Here is a 19,821-nt window from a genome sequence, read left to right as displayed (position 1 = left end):
GTTTAGACAACTGACAATTTATAGGCAAGGACCTCAAGTATTCTGCATTTCTTTAAGGACACAAGAGGTATTCTGATTATGTTTAATTTCAGCATCCAAGGCATGCTGAAACTTCTGTATGTTAAGATGCCAAGGTCCAGCCTTGGCTTGACTGAGAGTTCTAAGGAATGGGTGTTCGGGAGCAGTGAGAAAAATGACTTGATGTCAATTGTAGGTATAAGCTGACAGCCTTGTGTTCTGCTCCAGACAGCTTTCTGAAGATCAGCCCACAGCTCAGCTCTCACAGACCCAACTCCAGCCTTTCATTTACACAACAATTCAATCATTCTTCCAAAGTTCCCTTTTGATTATCCCACCAATCAGCATTTTTTGACTTGAGCTCCTAGACTCCTAGGAAAAGACAGCAAGAATATTTTTCTTAACATTGCAAACTAATGCCTGCCTTCAACAAGTTATCAGGGTGGGATTTAGCTCTGAGATCACCATTCCCACCATGCCTAGACCTAAATTTACACTGTCCAAGGCTGACCTTGAACTCAGGAATCTTCGAGCCTTTGTATCTTTCTGACAAGCTGGCTCATAGTGCAGCTGCCTCTCTTCTTTCAGATCCATGAAGCCCCTCATATAATTCATATTGCATCCTTATATTGAGAGGACTGAGACAGGCTGACTCTAAGACAGGCTTCAAACCTAGTTCAGGAGACTAGGCCTAAATTTCTATTTCCCAGGACTGGAAAAGTACAGGCAAGTCAGTTACTGGAAAAACCCCAGGCCTTGTGTAGCCAATCAGAAACTGCCTCACCATCAGAAGCTACCTGCCACCTGGCCTGACAAGGGCAGAGTCAACAACAGTTTGGGGGGGGGATGTGCCCCCCCCCAGCAATGGTTCTGGAATGTGTCAAGAGATAGAGCCGACCAATTAAGATAAAAGCCAATTACCCCTCCCTGGAATTCCCCTAAAGTGCTTTAAATTGGGCCTGTGAGCTCACCTGGATGTCTCCATCTTGGCAAATGGTAGACCCTAGCATGCTGGACTTCTGCAGAATAAAATAAAATACTTTGGTTTTGCATAGTATTTGAGTCCAGGGTATCATTCTTTTTTGAATCATGGACCCTTACAATATTTTACATAGCTGAGAAATTATATATTTTTGAACTCATATTTTTAGAGTTCTTTCCCACAGCCTTAAGGGCCGTCCTGAAGGTCATAGCTTTCTACCATTTTGCTGAGACTTTAGACACACCTTTCCCTGCTGGACTAGTGCTACTTCTAATTATGGAGTCATTAACCTTTGGAGGGAGAACACTGTCTGATAACCTTGTCGGGGAGAAAGTGCCCTGAAGGGAGCAACAGGAAGTGATATCTATCTCTATCTCCAGATTTCTTTCTTTCTTTCTTTCTTTCTTTCTTTCTTTCTTTCTTTCTTTCTTTCTTTCTTTCTTTCTTTCTTCCTTTCTTTCTTTCTTTCTTTCTTTCTTTCTTTCTTTCTTTCTTTCTTTCTTTCTTTCTACAAACAAGCCTCACTGCCCAGCAACCCTCAATACTTGTGCAGGCCCACACCCTGCTGGCTCTGTTCCAGGGGTAGGAACCATGTCCTGTTATCCCTTCCATGACCATGAAGACTCAGATCTAGGTATTAAGTGGATATTTATAGAATTAATACCTAGACAGAGTCTGTTGTACCAAAGTAAACTGTTCCTCCTTACAAATGCAGCCTTCACCACAAAGGGGAATATTTGTTTGGGAGACATCAGTAGGCCCTACAGCACTAGAAGACACACAGAGAGAACGATTCTTTCTCTGGCATGGAACTAGACACAGCACCTCCTATATCTATAGGAGAACTTCAACATCCATACAAAAAGGGTATCTCAAGGAACATCTAAGGTATCTGATGGCCAAAGAGAGGTTCATTGGTACATCACAGGAGAACTGTGTGGCACTGGCCTAAGGTCTCATGAATAGAAAGCTACTTTGTTTACCCAGAAGACATCCATGCTGAAATCTTAGATGCTTCAACTACGATTTTCACATTTAAGGTTTGTTCCATGGTTTCAGTTGTGTAGGCTCTATAAAGCTCTTTAGATGCTTCATAGTTGAAACATTAAACTGCACAGTGGGCTTTAAATTTTCATAAGCTGACTGCCACCCTGAGTCACATGAAATAGGCTGCCTGTTTGTCCAATACATGGTTAGGATACCGCCGTGCAAGGATACAGAAGACTTCACAACATGGCAGACCACAATGTTGGCAACTAAAGATCCAAATCCAGTATACAGGGACTGAAGGAAGGAGCTGGTTGCATCAGGCCAGGACAGGGTAGGGTAGGACGGGGTGAGCAGGAACACTGGAGACATCACCAAAATTTGATATTTAACCTGATTCTGATGTCAAAGAACAGGAGCGGGGATTAATGCAAGAGCAGAGCATAATGTGGCCTGGGATCAAAATCTCCAAAGCTGACTCCAAATTTATTGCAAAATTAGTTGAAAGAAAGACATACCAACTTCCATTTTTTCATACAGCACTGAAAAGCTTTGGATTTGTTAACGATATTGTTAAATGACTGAAGCAATCCCTTTATGATCCACAAATTTCCTAGAAGTAATCAACACCTACACGAGACAAAAACACGAGGTACAAAACACAGAGAATTTCACTTAACAATTGGAAGAACATTTTATGAGGGAAGAGTCCATACCTCTATCCTGTATATGCACTGACGATATAGACAGTCAGGCAATGAGACAGTACTGAAGAACAAAACCATGAGAAAGGAATGAAAGTCTTTCCCAGAAAGGTCAGCTAGTTTCTGATTCTGCTTCGGGCTGGTGAGTCACCTGAGCCACTCTTTGCTCTAACTGCACCTAGACATTTTGTGGCCAGAAAAATACAATGATATTTGAGATGGTGTTTTTAAAAAATACACCATGAAATAGTTTTTTAGAGTTACATGCTGTATAGATATCACCAGGATTCCTTGAATTTTTATTAAAAATTATAGACATCACAGTAATAATTCTGTCATACCACCTTGTCTACTAACAAACCTTCCTTTCATGGCCCCAGAGAGCCCAGAAAAGTGATTTTTCTATTCCTGCTTAGACCAATAAAGGGCTCTATCTCTGAGTCTGACAACTCCAACTCCAATCCGAAGATAAGACAGGAGTAGACTCTGAACATATTTACAAAGTTATGCGTTGTTGCTTAAAGCCATAGGATTCTTATGTGAGAGCCCTCTAAGTTCCCAAACTTATTTAGTTATCAATTTATTGTATATAATTTTAATCTCTCTGTGTTTTGATATGCAAAATGGAAACAGCTGATACTTCACAGGGTGGAAAGAAAATAACCACCAGGACTTACAAGGCCTGCTGGGGAACAAGGAGCTTATGTAAATGTCTATTAATTAGACAGTCATGCTGCACAAGTAGGTCAGGCAGTTGCTAAGACTGAGTGAGCAGCCCTGCTGGCTGCATCGAGGAGAAATGGGCGTTTAACCCTAACTGCACTTGTTGCGTTTAATATAGCATATTAAATTGCGATATTCCATAAACTCACACAGCACAGTAGCTTCCACGCGATCTTCAAAAATTTTCTGGTAGAACATAAACTGATTAGAGACAGCAGCTAAAGACAAAAACAAGAAAGTGAGCCAATTACTAATGAAGAACTTGTAAAAAGCTAATCAAAGCTCTCATCCAGAGAAAATGAGAAAGTCTGAGGTGCGGAAAGATTTTTTTGTATATTGATGAGATTTTTATATAGTGTCATAGAAAGAAAGCTAAAACATTTAAACTAAGACAAAAAGGCCCTGCATCTCTGTCTGGAGGCCTTATTATGTTTCATACCAACATTTGCATTAAAACCTTCTGTTCTGGTGGAAACACTTATTTTTAAAGATATCTTGGGGGACGAACTGTCAGAGGATGATCCTGTGGATTTCCAGGTGTCTCTCAACACCTGAAGGTGGAGAGGGCAAGGCAGAAAAGTTTACTCAGGGGGACTGAGGAAAACGGAAGGCCCATTTTTTCCATATTAAAGGGATAAACAAAGGTTTTGCTAGTGAGGTGATTGGGGGTAGCAAATTTATAAGGACACTGACCCAAAGAGAACATTCCAAGGGAGAATGTTCAATGGCAAGTGCTAAACAGAAAAAAGTGGGAGTGAAGTCCCAAGAAATGTGAACAGAGAGGGAGCACGGCTTCAGTAGTGAGCAGAGGGAGCACAGCCTCAGTAGTGAGCAGAGTGTGAGTACAGCCTCAGTAGAGAGCAGAGTGTGAGTGCAGCCTCAGTAGTGAGCAGAGAGGGATCTCAGCTTCAGTAGTGAGCAGAGGGAGCACAGACTCAGTAGTGAGCAGAGAGTGAGCACAACAGGCTTGGTAGTGAGCAGAGAGGGAGCACAGCCTCAGTAGTGAGCAGAGAGGGAGCTCAGCTTCAGTAGTGAGCAGAGTGTGAGTGCAGCCTCAGAAGTCAGGAGAGTAGAGCAGCTTCTCACAGCCAGTTTCAGGACATCAGTGACCATGGATCTGGTCGGTTAGAGCCCAGGCTGGTCTGGGACTCATGGTGCAGCCAGGCTGGATTCAAGCTCCACTCTCAGTCACAGACTGGTTATGCAGGTGCCACCATAAAGGCTCATTCCTGGAACCCACTCCAAGCCTGAGATCAAGTCCAGGCTGATGCTGGTGCCGCTGTAGGCTGAGGTCTGGTTACTGGCAGGGGCAAAGGTTGATTTTCTCTGATGTAACAGAGAGAGAAGGCAGGGAGATTGTAGCAAGGGTGCTTGGGGTTCAGAAGGGAAGCGCAGAGCACAGGCTATCTGATCCCCCAGTAAAATAAAAGGTCTGTCTTGATGGGGCATGAGGAGTAACGCATACAATGTCTGCAACAATTAATGAAGAGGGCATGAATGTGGAAGAGAGGAAGGAGGGCAGTTTGTAGGGAAGAAAGGGAAGGATGTAATTATAATCTCGAATGTAATTGTATGCCGTAATTACAATCTCAAAAACATAACAAATAAAAAAATCATAATATATAAAATAGAAGAAAAATAGTTCATTTTGGCACTAGATTTCTGCATAGATATGTTCTTGCAGGGCGTGGGTTATGTCCATGTGGTAGGAGAACAGAGGGAACTGAGGAATGGACTTAAGCAGGGCAGTACGCAGTCTCACATCTTTCTCTAGCAGGACACTGAACATGTGAAGTGGCAGCTCTACCAGGGTAGGTAGGTGTTAGGGAGACTGTGGGCATAGGAATCCTATGAATAGAAATAATACAAGCAACTGCATATACTGATTACTTATGAGGACATTCATTAATTTCAATAATTCTAAACAGTTAGCATATAATTATTGTTGAAAGTAAGAAAAGAGGCTGGGCTATGGAAGTGCATGTCTTTAATCCCAACATCAGGATGCAGGAGCAGGTGGATAACTATGAGTTTGAGACCAGCCTAGTCTACTGAGTTCTAGGACAGCCAGTGCTACATTAAAAAGTCTTGTCACGAAGATGGCTGGGAGTGCAGGGAGCACAGGAGTGGGTGAGCAGCTGGGACAGGGTCCTTCTGGGCTCCATCTGCACCCAGAAGCTGTGCTGAGGGACAGGCCTCTGTGCTAGGGAAGATCTGGTCTCCCAGGGGTGCTAAGACAGGCTTGGAAGCCCACAGAAGGGACAAGCTCCAGTCAGAGATAGCAGGACCAACTAACACCAGAGATAACCAGATGGCACAAAAGGCAAACACAAGAACATTACCAACAGAAACCCAGGAGACATGGTATCATCCAAACCCAGTTCTACCACAAAAGCAAGTCCTAGATACCCCAACACACTGGAAAAGCAAGATTTGGAATTAAAAATCACAGCTCATGATGCTGATAGAGGACTTTAAGAAGGACATAAATAACTCCATTAAAGAAATACAGGAAAACCAAACCAAACAGGTGAAGGAATTGAACAAAAACATCTAGGATCTAAAAATGGAAGTAGAAACAATAATGAAATCACAAAGGGAAACAACTCTGGAGATACAAAACCTAGGAAAGAAATCAGGAGTCATAGATGCAAGCATCAACAACAGAATACAAGAGATAGAAGATACCACAGAAAACATTGACACAACAGTCAAAGAAAATGCAAAAATCAAAAAGCTCCTAACCCACAACTTTGAGGAAATCCGGGGCATAATGAAAAGACCAAACCTAAGGATAATAGATATAGATGAGAATGAAGATGCCTAACTTAAAGGGCCAGTAAATATCTTAAACAAAATTATAGAAGAAGACTTCCCTAACCTAAAGAAAGATGTCTGTGAACATACAAGAAGCCTATAGAATTCCAAACAGACTGGACCAGAACAGAAATTCCTCCCGTCACATAATAATCAAAACACCAAATAACACTAAGGGAAAAAGGTCAAGTAACATAGAATGGCAGACCTTTCAGAATCACACCAGACTTCTCACCAGAGACCATGAAAGCTAGAAAATCCAAGGCAGATCTCATACATATCCTAAGAGAACACAAATGCCAGCCCAGACTACTATACCCAGCAAAACTCTCAATCACCACAGATGGAGAAACCAAGATATTCCATGATAGAAACCAAATCTACACAATGTCTTTCCACAAATCCAGCTCTACAGAGGGTAATGAATGGAAAACACCAACAAAAGCAGGGAAACTACACCCAAGAAAAATCAAGAAAATAATCTTCATTATAACAAACGAAAAAGAAGAGAGCCACCAAACCTAATTCCACCTCTAATAACAAAAATAACAGGAAGCAACAATCACTTTTCCTTAATATCTCTTAATATCAATGGGCTCAATTCTCCAATTAAAAAGACATAGACAAACAGACTGGATAGGTAAACAGGACCCAACATTTTGCAGCATACAGGAAACTATCCTTAGGCACAAAGACAGATATTACCTCAGAATAAAAGACTGGAAAACAATTTTCCAAGCAAATGGTCCCAAGAAACAAGCTGGTGTAGCCATTCTAATACTGAATAAAATCGATATTCAACCCAAAGTTATCAAAAAAGATAAGGAAGGACACTTCATACTCATCAAAGGAAAAATCTACCAAGATGAACTCTCAATTATGAACATCTATTGCTCCAAATGCAAGGGCACCCATATTCATAAAAGAAACTTTACTAAAGCTCAAAGCACACATTCCACCTCACACAATAATAGTGGGAGACTTCAACACTCTCATCAATGGGCAGATCATGGAAACAGAAGCTAAACAGAGACACAATGAAATTAACAGAAGTTATGAACCAAATGGATTTAACAAATATCTATAGAACATTTTATCCTAAAACAGAAGAAAATACCTTCTTCTCAGCACTTCAGGGTACCTTCTTCAAAACTGACCATATAACTCGAGCACAAAACAGACCTCAACAGATATAAGATTGAAATAATCTCATGCACCCAATCAGATCACCACGGACTAAGGCTGGTCTTCAATAACAACAAAAATAACAGAAAGCCCACATACACATGGAAACTGAACAACATTCTACTCAACGATAACTTGGTCAAGGGAGAAATAAAGAAAGAAATTAAAGACATTTTAGAATTTAATGAAAATGAAGGCAAAATATATCCAAACTTATAGGACACAATGAAAGCAGTGCTGAGAGGAAAACTTTGAGTGCCTCCAAAAAGAAATTGGAAAGAGCATACACTAGCAGCTTGTCAGCACAGCTGAAAGCTCTAGAACAAAAAGAAGCAAATACACCCAAGAGGAGTAGACAGCAGGAAATAATCAAAGTCAAGGCTGAAATTAACCAAGTAGAAACAAAAAGAACTAGACAAAGAATTGACCAAACCAAGAACTGGTTCTTTGAAAAAAACCAAAAGATAGATAAATCCTTAGCCAAACTAACCAGAAGGCAACAAAATCAGAAATGAAAAGGGAGACATAACAACAGATACTGAGGAAATTGAAAAAAAAAAATCATCAGATCCTACTACAAAAGCCTATACTCAATAAAACTTAAAAATCTAGATGAAATAAAAAATTTTCTAGACAGATACCAGGTACCAAAGTTAAATTAGGATCAGATAAATGATTTAAACAGTTTCATAACCCCTAAAGAAATAGTAGCAGTCATTAATAGTCTCCCAACCAAAAAAAGCCCAGGACCAGGTGGGTTTAATGCAGAGTTCTATCAGACCTTCAAAGAAGACCTAATGTTAACACTCTTCAAACTATGCCACAAAATAGAAACTGAAGGAACACTTCCCAATTTGTTCTATGAAGCCACAATTACTCTGATACCTAAACCATACAGAGACCCAACAAAGAAAGAGAACTTTAGACCAATTTCCCTTATGAATATCGATGCAAAAATACTCAATAAAATTCTTGCCAACCGAATTCAAGAACACATCAAAACGATCATCAACCATGATCAAATAGGCCTCATCCCAGGGATGTAGGGATGGTTCAATATATGGAAATCCATCAATATAATCCACTAGATAAATAAACTCAAAGAAAAAAAAACCACATGATTTCATTAGATGCTGAGAAAGCATTTGACAAAATCCAATACCTCTTCATAATAAAAGTCTTAGAAAGATGAGGAATTCAAGGCCCATACCTAAACATAGTAAAAGCAATATACAGCAAACCAGTTTCCAACATCAACTAAATGGAAAGAAACTTGAAGCAATTCCACTGAAATCAGGGACTAGACAAGGCTGCCCTCTCTCTCCATATTTATTCAATATAGTACTCAAAAGTCCTAGCCAGAGCAATTAGACAACAAAAGGAGGTCAAAGGGATACAAATTGGAAAGGAAGAAGTCAAAGTATCATTATATGATAGTATACTTAAGTGACCCCAAAAATTCTACCAGTGAACTCCTAAACCTGATAAACAACTTCAGCAAAGTGGCTAGATATAAAATTAACTCAAACAAGTCAGTAGCCTTCCTATATTCACAGGATTAAGAGGCTGAGAAAGAAATTAGGGGAATGACACCCTTCACTATAGTAACAAGTAATATAAAATACCTTGGTATGACTATAACCAAGCAAGTGAAAGATCTGTATGACAAGAACTTGAAGTCTCTGAAAAAAGAAATTGAAGAAGATCTCAGAAGATGGGAAGATCTCCTGCTCGTGGACTGGCAGGGTTAATATAGTAAAAATGGCCATCTTGCCTAAAGCAATCTACAGATTCAATGCAATCCCCATCAAAATTCCAACTCAATTCTTCATAGAGTTAGGTAATCTCACCTATAATACTGACGTTTTGATAGGAATATTTTTTAAAATCTGTATAAGATATAGATAAATTTTAAGTTATTACACCAATAATATGTAGTCCAGTAGTAAATGTGAATGTAATAAACATAAAGTTAATCAACAAGAAAGAAAGAAGGAAAGAAGGAAAGAAAGAAAGAAAGAAAGAAAGAAAGAAAGAAAGAAAGAAAGAAAGAAAGCAAGCAAGCAATTTCCAAATTATCTGGAATAACAAAGAACTCAGGATAGCAAAAACTATCCTCAACATTAAAAGAACCTCTGGTGGAACCACCATCACTGATGCCAAGCTATACTACAAAGCAACAATGATTAAAAACTGCATGGTATTGGTACAAAGACAGGCAGGTAGCTCAATGAAATAGAATTAAAGACCCAGAAATGAACCCACACACCTATGGTCACTTGAGCTTTGACAAAGGAGCTAAAACCATTCAGTAGAAAAAAGACAGCATTTTCAACAAATGGAGCTGGTTCAACTGGCAGTCAACAAGTAGAAGAATGCAAATTGATCCATTCTTATCTCCCTGTACAAAGCTCAAGTCCAAGTGGATCAAGGACCTCCACATAAAACCAGATACACTGAATCTAATAGAAGAGAAAGTAGGGAAGAGCCTGGAGCACATGGGCACAGGGGGAAATTTCCTAAACAGAACACCAATAGCTTATGCTCTAAGATCAAGAATTGACAAATGGGACCTCATTAAATTGCAAAGCTTCTGTAAGGCAAAGGACACTGTCAACAGGACAAAACAGCAACCAACAGATTGGAATAAGATCTTTACCAATCCTACATCTGACAGAGGGCTAATATCCCATATATACAAAGAACTCAAGAAGTTAAACTCCAGAGAACCAAATAACCCTATTCAAAATGGGGTACAGAGCTAAACATAGAATTCTCAACTGAGGAACACCTAAAGAAATGTTCAACATCCTTAGTCATAAGGGATGCAAATCAAAACAACCCCGACATTCCACCTCACACCAGCAGAATGGCTAAAATCAAAAACTCAGAAGACAGCAGGTGCTGGAGAGGATGTGGAGAAAGAAGAACACTCTTCCACTGCTGGGGTTTGCAAGTTGGTACAGCCACTCTGGAAATCAGTCTGGCAGTTCTTCAGAAAACTGGGCATGATACTACCAGAGGACCCCACTATACCACTCCTGGGCATATACCCAGAGGATTCCCCAGCATGTTATAAGGACACATGCTCTACTATGTTCATAGCAGCACTATTTATAATAGCCAGAAGCTGGAAAGAACCCAGATGTCCCTCGACAGAGGTTGGATACAGAAAACATGGTATATTTACACTATGGAATACTGCTCAGCTATTAAAAACAATGAATTCATGAAATTTTTAGGCAAATGAGTGGAAATGGAAAATATCACCCGAGTGAGGTAACCCAATCACAAAAGAACACACATGGTATGCACTTACTGATAAATGGATATTAGCCTAGAAGCTTGGAATACCCAAGAAACAATTCACATATCAAATGATGCCCAGGAAGAAGGAAGGAGAGGCCCCTGGTCCTGGAAAGGCTCAATGCAGCAGTGTAGGGGAATACCAGGACAGAGAAGGGGAAGGGGGTTGACTGGGGAGCAGGGGGAGGGAAGAGAGCTTATGGGACTTTTGAGAAGGAGGGAATCCAAGAAAGGGGAAATCATTTGATATGTAAATAAAGAATATATCTAATAAAAAATAAATTAAAAAGGAAATGTTCAGCATCCCTAATAATCAGAGAAATGCAAATCAAAACAATACTTGCAAATCAAAACAATACTGAGATTCTACCTCACACCAGTCAGAATGGCTAAGATCAAAAACTCAGGTGACAAAAGATGCTGATGAAGATGTGGAAAAAGAGGAACACTTTTCCATTGCTGGTGGTAAAACCACTCTGGAAATCAGTTTGGTGGTTCCTCAGAAAATTGAACGTAATACTACCAGAGGACCCAGTTATACCACTCCTGGGTATATATACCCAGGAGAGGCTCCAACATTTAATAAGGACCCATGTTCCACTATTCATAGCAGCCTTATTTATAATAGCCAGAATCTGGAAAGAACCCAGATGTCTCTCAACAAAGGAATGGCTACAGAAAATGTTCATTTACATAATGGAATACTATTAAAAACAATGAAATTCTTAAGCAAATTTATAGAACTAGAAAATATCATCCCGAGTGAGGTAACCCAATCACAAAAGAACACACATGGTATGAACTTGCTGATAAGTGGATATTAGCCCCAAAACTGGGAATACCCAAGATACAAGTCACAGACCACCTGAAACTCATGAAGAAGGAAGACCAAAGTGTGGATTCTTTGATCTTTCTTGGAAGGTGGATCAAAATACCCATGGCCCACAACCAACCAATTGACTGAGCGTAGTGTCCCCAATGGAGGAGCTAGAAAAAGCACCCAAGGAGCTGAAGAGGTTTGCAGCCCTGCAGGAGGAACAATATGAACCAACCAGTACCCCCAGAGCTCCCAGGGACTAAACCACCAACCAAAGTGTACACTTGGAGTGACCCATGGTTCCAGCTACATATGAATCAGAGGATGGCCTTTCAGACATCAATGAGGGGAGAGGCCCTCCAATGAAGGATCGATGCCCCAGTGTAGGGGAATACCAGGTCAGGAAAGTGGGGGAGGGGTTGGTAAGGGGGGGAGGGGGGAATGGGATAGGAGGTTTTCAGAAGGGTGACGAGGAAAGCAGATAACACTTGAAATGTAAATAAAGCAAATATATAATTTTAAAAAAGGGGGTAAGGAAAAAGATGTAGACGCCAATCATCTTCCCCGACGCTATCTAGGTTTAAGGGTTGACGTCACAGTCCCCGTGTTTCTTCTTCTTTCCTTTTTCTTCAAAGTTTGCTTACCCCTTAACGCAGAGTTAGCGCCCACCTCCTATCTTCTCCTCCTCCCTCCTTGTCTGCAGCATCTGACACATGGGTTGTGTCCAAAGGTTATCAGCTCCATGGTAGAGACAGTTTCTGCAGCGAGGCTGGCATCTGTACTGCAGCCCAGGCCCTTAGCTCAGCTCTCCGAGCAGGCTCTGACCTCTGACCAGTGAGGCTGTTAAAGGGAGAGCAAGGGGGGGCGGGTCTAAATATGCTGTCCCCAAATATGTCCCTCAGCATGAGGTTCCTTCTGCACTAAGACAAGTAAGGAATTGCTGCCTCCTTCCCGCTGTTTAAGACAGGATCTAAGATATCTTTTTGAAGGCATTTCCTCCTTTTTTGTTAAAACAATTTCTTTAATTTTATTTTATGTGCATTGGTGTTCTGTCTGCATTCATGTCTGTGTGAGGGTGTGGGATCCTCAGGAACTAGAGTTACAGACAGTTGTGAGCTGCCATGCCAGTGCACGGAACTGATCCCGGGTCCTCTGGAAGAATAGCCAGTGCTTGCACCCACCGAGCCTTCGCTCACAACCACTATAATAAGAGACAAGTGGTTTGGGGAAATGTCCCTGACTAAGGAATGCTCTTCTGTTAGTTTCTCCTTGTATTTACTTACAAATGTATTGTCCTGGAAAGCCAGGGTTTGTTTTTTGTTTGTTTTGTTTCGTTTTCTTGTCACATGGACAGGTTAAATCATCCTCTGCTCAAATAGCATCCATAAGCCCCCAGATCTAGCTGACTCCATAGGTCTTTCTATGAAGGCCTTATTCTGTGCACATAGACTGATTTATAATTATCCTGTTAGCCTATCTTCCTGTTCATCTTAAGGCACTAGTTTATGAGGAGGAGGACGATCTTACCCCTTCCCTTTCAGAAGCAAGAATGTGGGTGGGGGCAGAGGACACTGGGCCTTCCTGGGGCTGTTCTATGGAACTGAAAAGCCTGCAAATACACCTGGAATTAGACCCAGAGCAAGAATGGTGCTGTTCCAACGGCCACAAAGGGCAGCTCCGGGATGCAGGCTTTCAACATGGGAGTCTGTGCTGAAACTCCTTCACATGGTGACTCAATATAAAAAGAGGTTAATAGGTGTGCAAACGTGCATTTAAAAAGAAAGGCATCCTCAGAATACGTGAAAGCTGAGAACATCTTCATCTTAAATTGAGGGTGGCAGGCCGCTCAGCTTACATGTGGCAAAGGGGACGGGTCCTTTGGTTTTATGCTCATATGAGAACAAAAATCAGTCAGGTACATAATTTAACAAGGAAAATACTAGAACTGGTTTGCATTAGAGGTTTTATGTAGCCAGGCTGTCCTCAAACTCTTTATAGTTGGGGCTGATTTTGAATTCCTAATACTCTGCTTTCTTCTTCCAAGCTCTGGAACTACAGGCATGCACCAACAATTTTCTGTGTAACTCAAGATTTTTCTTTATCTCAAGTAATCAAATAATCTGAAAGTGAGTACATAAAAACAAACACGGGGAGTGTTACCAACGCAACCGTGTGTCTCCTGATGAGTCTTCTGTAAAGGCATTAGCGCGAGATATTCTGTGTATTTTTAAAAACTACTTTAAAAGCCGTGTTGTAAAGCTGAAGGAAACATTTTCAGGAATGAGAAAGGAGCAGGTGGGGTGAGTTTGGGGAGCAGAAACAGAAATATTCCAATATGATTGGAATCTTTCGAGAGAGGAGAGACAGAACAAACTGCAAAGGAAGGCAGGTCCCAAAGCCTTCAGGCCCTGGGATGGAAGTGGCCCCCTCGTCCATTGTACTTCATACAAGGAAGTAATTGTGGATAACAACTGCTGGAAAAAAAATCTTCAAGATCAGGTTTCACAATGCCACGATGGTCTCTTTAGATACATACAGTCAGTGTAAGCTTCTACTGAGAGAATCAGCTTAGGGTGCAGGCTCCTGGCAATCACGTGACCCCCCTTCTCACCCCACTCTGATCACAAGATGCTCCGCTGCTCCCGCCTCTTCCCTGGAGCCCATTCCTGGGCATTTTGAGCTAAAATTAGTTTTTCTCTTTAGAAGCTCTCTCAAAGACACTTGGAGAAGAAAATTCCCGGAGATGTGATAAATTCATTGCAGAGACTGTGCAACCCCTTCTAATAATGAAAACTGTTAGGTAAATATCTGACCTATAAACATTGAGCTCAGGGATATTAGTATTTTCCCATTTTCCTGACTACTAACAATTAGAAATAAGGTAGCAGAAACAATGCGGAGTGCGACAGGGTCAGAGTCCAGGTTACAGAAGTAGGATCACGGGGAGTTTTAAGATCAGGGCTTTCAAGACAAATGTAGTTTGGAAGCAAGCAAGTAAAGGATTGCACTGATGCATAAGGTCAAAGTTCACAGCTTCTCTCTCTTCCCTCCTTGTTCCTTTCTGTTTCTGAGACAGGGCCCCTACTATGCAGCCTAGGCTAACCTCAAACTTGAAGTGGCCCTCTTAACTCTAGAGTGGGACTCCAGGCGTCCATCATGAGGCAGGTAGATGGCAAGTTCAAGGCTGGCCTATGTACAAAGTAAAACCCCGTGTCAAATAAAAGTAACAAAATAATAATGGTAACACCACTACCACCACCATGAAGATATAAAGAGAACCTCAGCTCATTTCACAACCACTTTAATTTCATCAAAGCGTTTCATCTGTTGAATTTTAAGAACTGGTTTTCATAATTTTGGTTTCACTGGGTTCTCTAGACAAGAAAGCCTAGAAACCCAGGAGAACCCTGAAAGAAGGAGAGACAGGGCTCTGTGTACAAACTCAGGAGACGGAGCCTGACGGAGAGGCTGAAGCTAGGCTGACTGTTCTTTTCTCCTTCCAAACAGAACGTCAAGTCCAGGCAGCTTCAGGAGTCCTCCGCTTGCTCTCCTCCCCACCCCCATCCCCACCTCCACCCCCAGGCTGATTCTGCTCAGGACTTACTGACAGGTAAAAATGTGTGTCTTTACTGATCTACTTACTGGTCTGTAATAGTTATGTACATAGCCAATGAATACATTTGTGATCAAAATATCCTACTTCTTAATAATAATAATAATAATAATAATAATTTCACATGTATTATTTTTTATTGTGAACGGTCATTGCAACTTCCCCTAAATAATATTCCATCTTGTTACTAAATCACAGTGTAAACATTATACCACAATGAAAAATTTGGATGATTTTCCAGTTTTATATAACTACATGTTATGCATATATATTCTTCCTTATGTCTTATCTCCTTATAGTAACATTTATGACTGTGTCATAACATTGATTGATTGATTGATTGATTGATTGATTTTTTCGAGACAGGGTTTCTCTGTATAGTCCTGGCTGTCCTGGAACTCACTCTGTAGACCAGGCTGGCCTCAAACTCAGAAATCCACCTAGTAGGAATATTTATATTGCCCATCCCTTTGAAAGAAGATTCAATTTGTGTTGTTGCCCCAATACAAACTATGTTCCAATCCCTGCCTATTTTAAAGTAACACTGTCTTAATATTGCAACTTTGAAATATTTCATATAAACAACACACAGAATCTTTCATAAAGTCCTAGGCAACTAGCTGTGGCTTTATGCCACTTTTGACTTGACCACAGGATGCAAACCGAGAAATAACTGACTTGTTGCGAAATAACAGAGTGAGGAGGGATGTGCGTGGGGTGGGCTTGACTGTTGAGAATACTTGTAAATATATAAAAGATGGGGCTTTCCCCAAGTGGACAGGGCAAGCCAGTGACTTTTCAAAAGTAGTATTCTCAAGGCTCTATTTTCTAAGAACAGGCTTGCATTTTCTGACACGAGTCTCCTACAAGCTGCTGGCTGAATCTCAAAGGGCTATGGGGATCGGACATAGAAAATCAAATTAACAGCTGGGCAGTGGTGGTGCACACCTGTAATCCCAGCACTCTGGGGGGCAGAGGCAGGTGGATTTCTGAATTCGAGGCCAACCTGGTCTACAGAGTGAGTTCCAGGACAGCCAGGGCTATACAGAGAAACCCTATCTCAAAAAAACCAAATCCAAAAAAGCAAAACAAAACAAAAAGAAAAAGGAAAAAGAAAAAAAATGAAAAGGTAAAAAAAAAATACCCACCATTATTCACTGAAAAACATAAAGCACTTGGATATTTTAATCTTTCTTTCTGTCATATTTCCATCCTGCCTTTTATCATATATATTTTATGCTTAAAATCATTTTATTGATCTTTATGTAAAGCAAAAAACAGAGAACAGAATTTTATATTTCTCTGTGATATTTTTCAGAAAATATTACCTTGGGTATCTGATTTCTCATTAAAAATTTTCACTAGTACTTAGCTGATTGAAATAGCAAATATATTTATTTTTTAATAAATGAGCAACCATACAAAGCAAAAATAATTTTTGAATTTACAAGTAACAGCATTATATAGCATATATAAGTATTAGTATATATATATTTTCATCAGTATGTAAATACTTTCTGTGTAGCACAGTTTTTCATGTGTGTATAAATCACCATAATCATTTCAATATCCTACTATCACCAGCCCCATCTTATAGATGTAGAATAGGGAGGAGAGAGGTAGATGACTCCTGGAGACTCTGCCTCCACATCCGAGGCACTTACCCACCTCCTCTGCTCTCTCACACTTAGATCTGGGACACAGGCGCCATAACTGAAGTCGCCGAGTGACTATGTCTGTTCAGGGCCCCCTATGAGCAAAGGCTACAGGGCGTGGGGCGGGGATTGGAGGGGAAAATCTCTACTCCCAGGGCCTCCACAGTCAGAATTTTGAGCGGGTATCTATGAAAGTAGGAGATAGAGGGATAGAGAAATTATTTCCCTTAAAGCATTATTCTCATATATCTATTGAGAAGACAGCGCGAACAACCAGGGAACACCCCATTTTAAGTGCCAATATCTACTCTATCTATGATACAATAAAAATTAGAGAAAGTTTTGTTAAGTCATTTTTAATGTTTTTGAGACTAATTTTAATTAAAATTTAGATCATCTTAACCCTTGAATTTTCATCTTAAAATGGCAGTCAGTGTCGCCCTGGAATGACACAAATGCTAAACTGTAACAGCATGGCCGTAATCGTAGCTATAATCTACATGGTTGGCTTACAATGATGATATGCGATGCATGAGAGGACAGCAGGTCAATAGGAGAGCCGTGCACACAACGCTCCTTTCAAAATCTGTATTTGCATTTCTATTACTGAGATCATTTCCTAATAATGAAGTTGCCATGAGAAGCTTCATTACCAAGGAAGCGGTGTAACAGAAACAGCATTATTAAAGCATCGCCGTGTACAGGAACCTTTATTAGGATGATACAAGTTATATATCATGGTAATAAAGTTCCTATTATAACTTTAATTGCATAAAGCTGTGTTTGAGTATAGCAATGTGAGAGCTGCAGGACTTTTAATAAACTATCAAAATAATGCTTTGGTAATAGGATTGTTTAGAATACTAATACTCCAGGGAAGACCAAGCTCACTAATGGATGATGTTTATTCCACTGATTATACATAGTCTATCAAGAATTAAAATGAAAAAAAAAATAGGGAAGAGATGAGACATGATCTCTGATGCAGAATGCTAATGTATGCATGGAAACACACACATTAGCTCTCTTTAATATAACAAATCAATATCTCCAATTCATTTGTTCATGGAAGATTGTAAGCTAGAAATATGGACATCAATGACTATAATAATTAAAAGATTTAATGCTCAGGTTGAAGGCTGGCTGGCCATCTAAACACTAACACAGTGAGAACACCCACAAATATGCTAAAAAGTGCCTGTGAGAAAATTTAAGAGACATATGAGCTGTGAGAACTTAAACACACACATGCACACATACCAGGAACTGACTTTAAATGATTAATTCCTTCCCTTCAACCACACACATTATGTGCACACTCAAAGATGCCCATACACATCCTCTGTAATATTGTGATGCTTCAGAGTTATAGCTACAGGTTAAAATTGCACGTAGGCTCACAACAGGAAACTTTAGTATAATCGTTATTTATTTATTTGCATTTATTTATTATTTTTTCAAATTTTCTCTAATAGAGTCAGCCTTGGGCTGTTCCTCCTGGAAACACGTAGAACATCCGCCACCAGAGACCGCCAGAGAGCCATCCACCACACTGAAGGCAGGGAGCCTTTACCTGCTGCTGCTGCTGCTGAGGACAGGCAGAGAAGGAGCCAGAATGTAATGGGATGGTATAAGCTAAGGAGAGGGAGACCACGGCCAGTGCTATAGCCATCACATCTTCCCAGTCAAGAGAGAAGCCCACATCATTGGTTCTAGACTCTTGGGGCATCTCTAGGAAGCAACGACTGGCTAATTTGGAATCCGCTTGAGAAGCAAAGTGCTTTTCTTTATAAGAAAGCATTTCCTTTGAACAATGCCTTCTTCGCACTGCCTTCTAGATGTGAAGGTTCACAAACATCTGGGCACGGTCAGCTTAAACCCAGGATGTTCGTCTTCCCTACTGATTCATGTGATCACAGGCAAATGTGAGCAGAAAAGGTCTTCTAATGCTATAGCTCTCAAGTCTTCACATTAACTGACGGGGCACTGCAATAGTCAGCTGGTATGTTAGCTGTTCAGATTACAGCAATCTCCTTCAGATATGATCTAGCCAAACTACTCTGCCCTGGCAGTGAGAAAATCTATTTCCTGAATTCACAAATCTTGGAACCTTTTACCTGGTACTTTCTTTACAATGAACAAGCACAGATCTCAGTTAGTGTGTCAGCTGATTAAATGTCTGCACTATCTGCCCTGTGACGACGCCCAAAGATTTGTAGAAATATCGGTTTTCATTCATAAAACAAAAACTTTAAACCATGTAATTTTGAAAAAAATCTAACTTTCACATTCCTTTAGTTTTACAATTTACAACAGACACAGACTTTTTTTTTTTTAACTCAAGGCCATCCAATCTGTCTAATCAAGAGCTCTGGAAACACCAACTCAACACTCCCCATGATGACAGAAGATCATCTCAGATGAAAGCTCAGAAGGTCACCTTTGCTGAAGGACATGTTTTGGAATCTACTTTCACTTCATTGCTCTGACCCCCTTATTTCTCCAAAGCACATTTCAGCATTCCCCAAAGCACAGCGTCCACGGAACACTTCCCACCCACTGGAAGTCAGTTCCAAAATGGACTCTGGCCAGCGTCTCCCCTCCAGCATTCTCTGCTTCAGGCTCTTCATTTTTCCTCCTTTTTCATTCAATACAGAAACTCGACTACTAACCTGATGTCATCCCTTGCTCAACCCTTTTGGGGACACAAATCTCTTTCAACAACCAATCAGAGCTCTGGGTCACAGGACAATGCCTGATTAATGTATTTTGGTTTTGGCAGGCTAAAAATCTATACCTATATGTCAAAGTTTCAACTGCAAAGGCCTCTTTTTTTTTTCCTGTAACTTGGTCTAGATAACTTTCCATGCCTAATCATAGAACGGAACAAGGGCTTCATTGCGTACCTACCACATGCCATAGCATAATCTAAGCCCCCAAAACATGCTGGCAACCACAAAGGGCTGTGCTGCTCATACTCTCCCAACCTGTGGTTATTCTAGGTCGAGTAATGT

General features: G+C 40.5%; 1 protein-coding gene across 5 annotated transcripts in view; it reads right to left on the bottom strand.

The window, feature by feature from the left end:
* Atg10 (autophagy related 10) overlaps nucleotides 1-19,821 on the bottom strand; it is a 322,415-nt gene that overhangs the window by 26,172 nt on the left and 276,422 nt on the right. For 3 of the 5 annotated variants that reach the window (XM_052159888.1, XM_052159887.1, XM_052159890.1), the window contains one exon: nucleotides 3,564-3,632. The exons of the other annotated variants lie outside the window; for them this stretch is intronic. In XM_052159888.1, coding sequence (XP_052015848.1) covers nucleotides 3,564-3,632 — 69 coding nt within the window. The remainder of the gene's footprint in view (nucleotides 1-3,563; nucleotides 3,633-19,821) is intronic. 5 annotated transcript variants of the gene reach the window in all.

This window comes from Apodemus sylvaticus, chromosome 16 (genome assembly GCF_947179515.1).
Source record: "Apodemus sylvaticus chromosome 16, mApoSyl1.1, whole genome shotgun sequence".
NCBI lineage: Eukaryota > Metazoa > Chordata > Mammalia > Rodentia > Muridae > Apodemus > Apodemus sylvaticus.
Note: the sequence above shows the minus strand (reverse complement) of the source record. Positions and strands in the feature narration are given on the sequence as shown.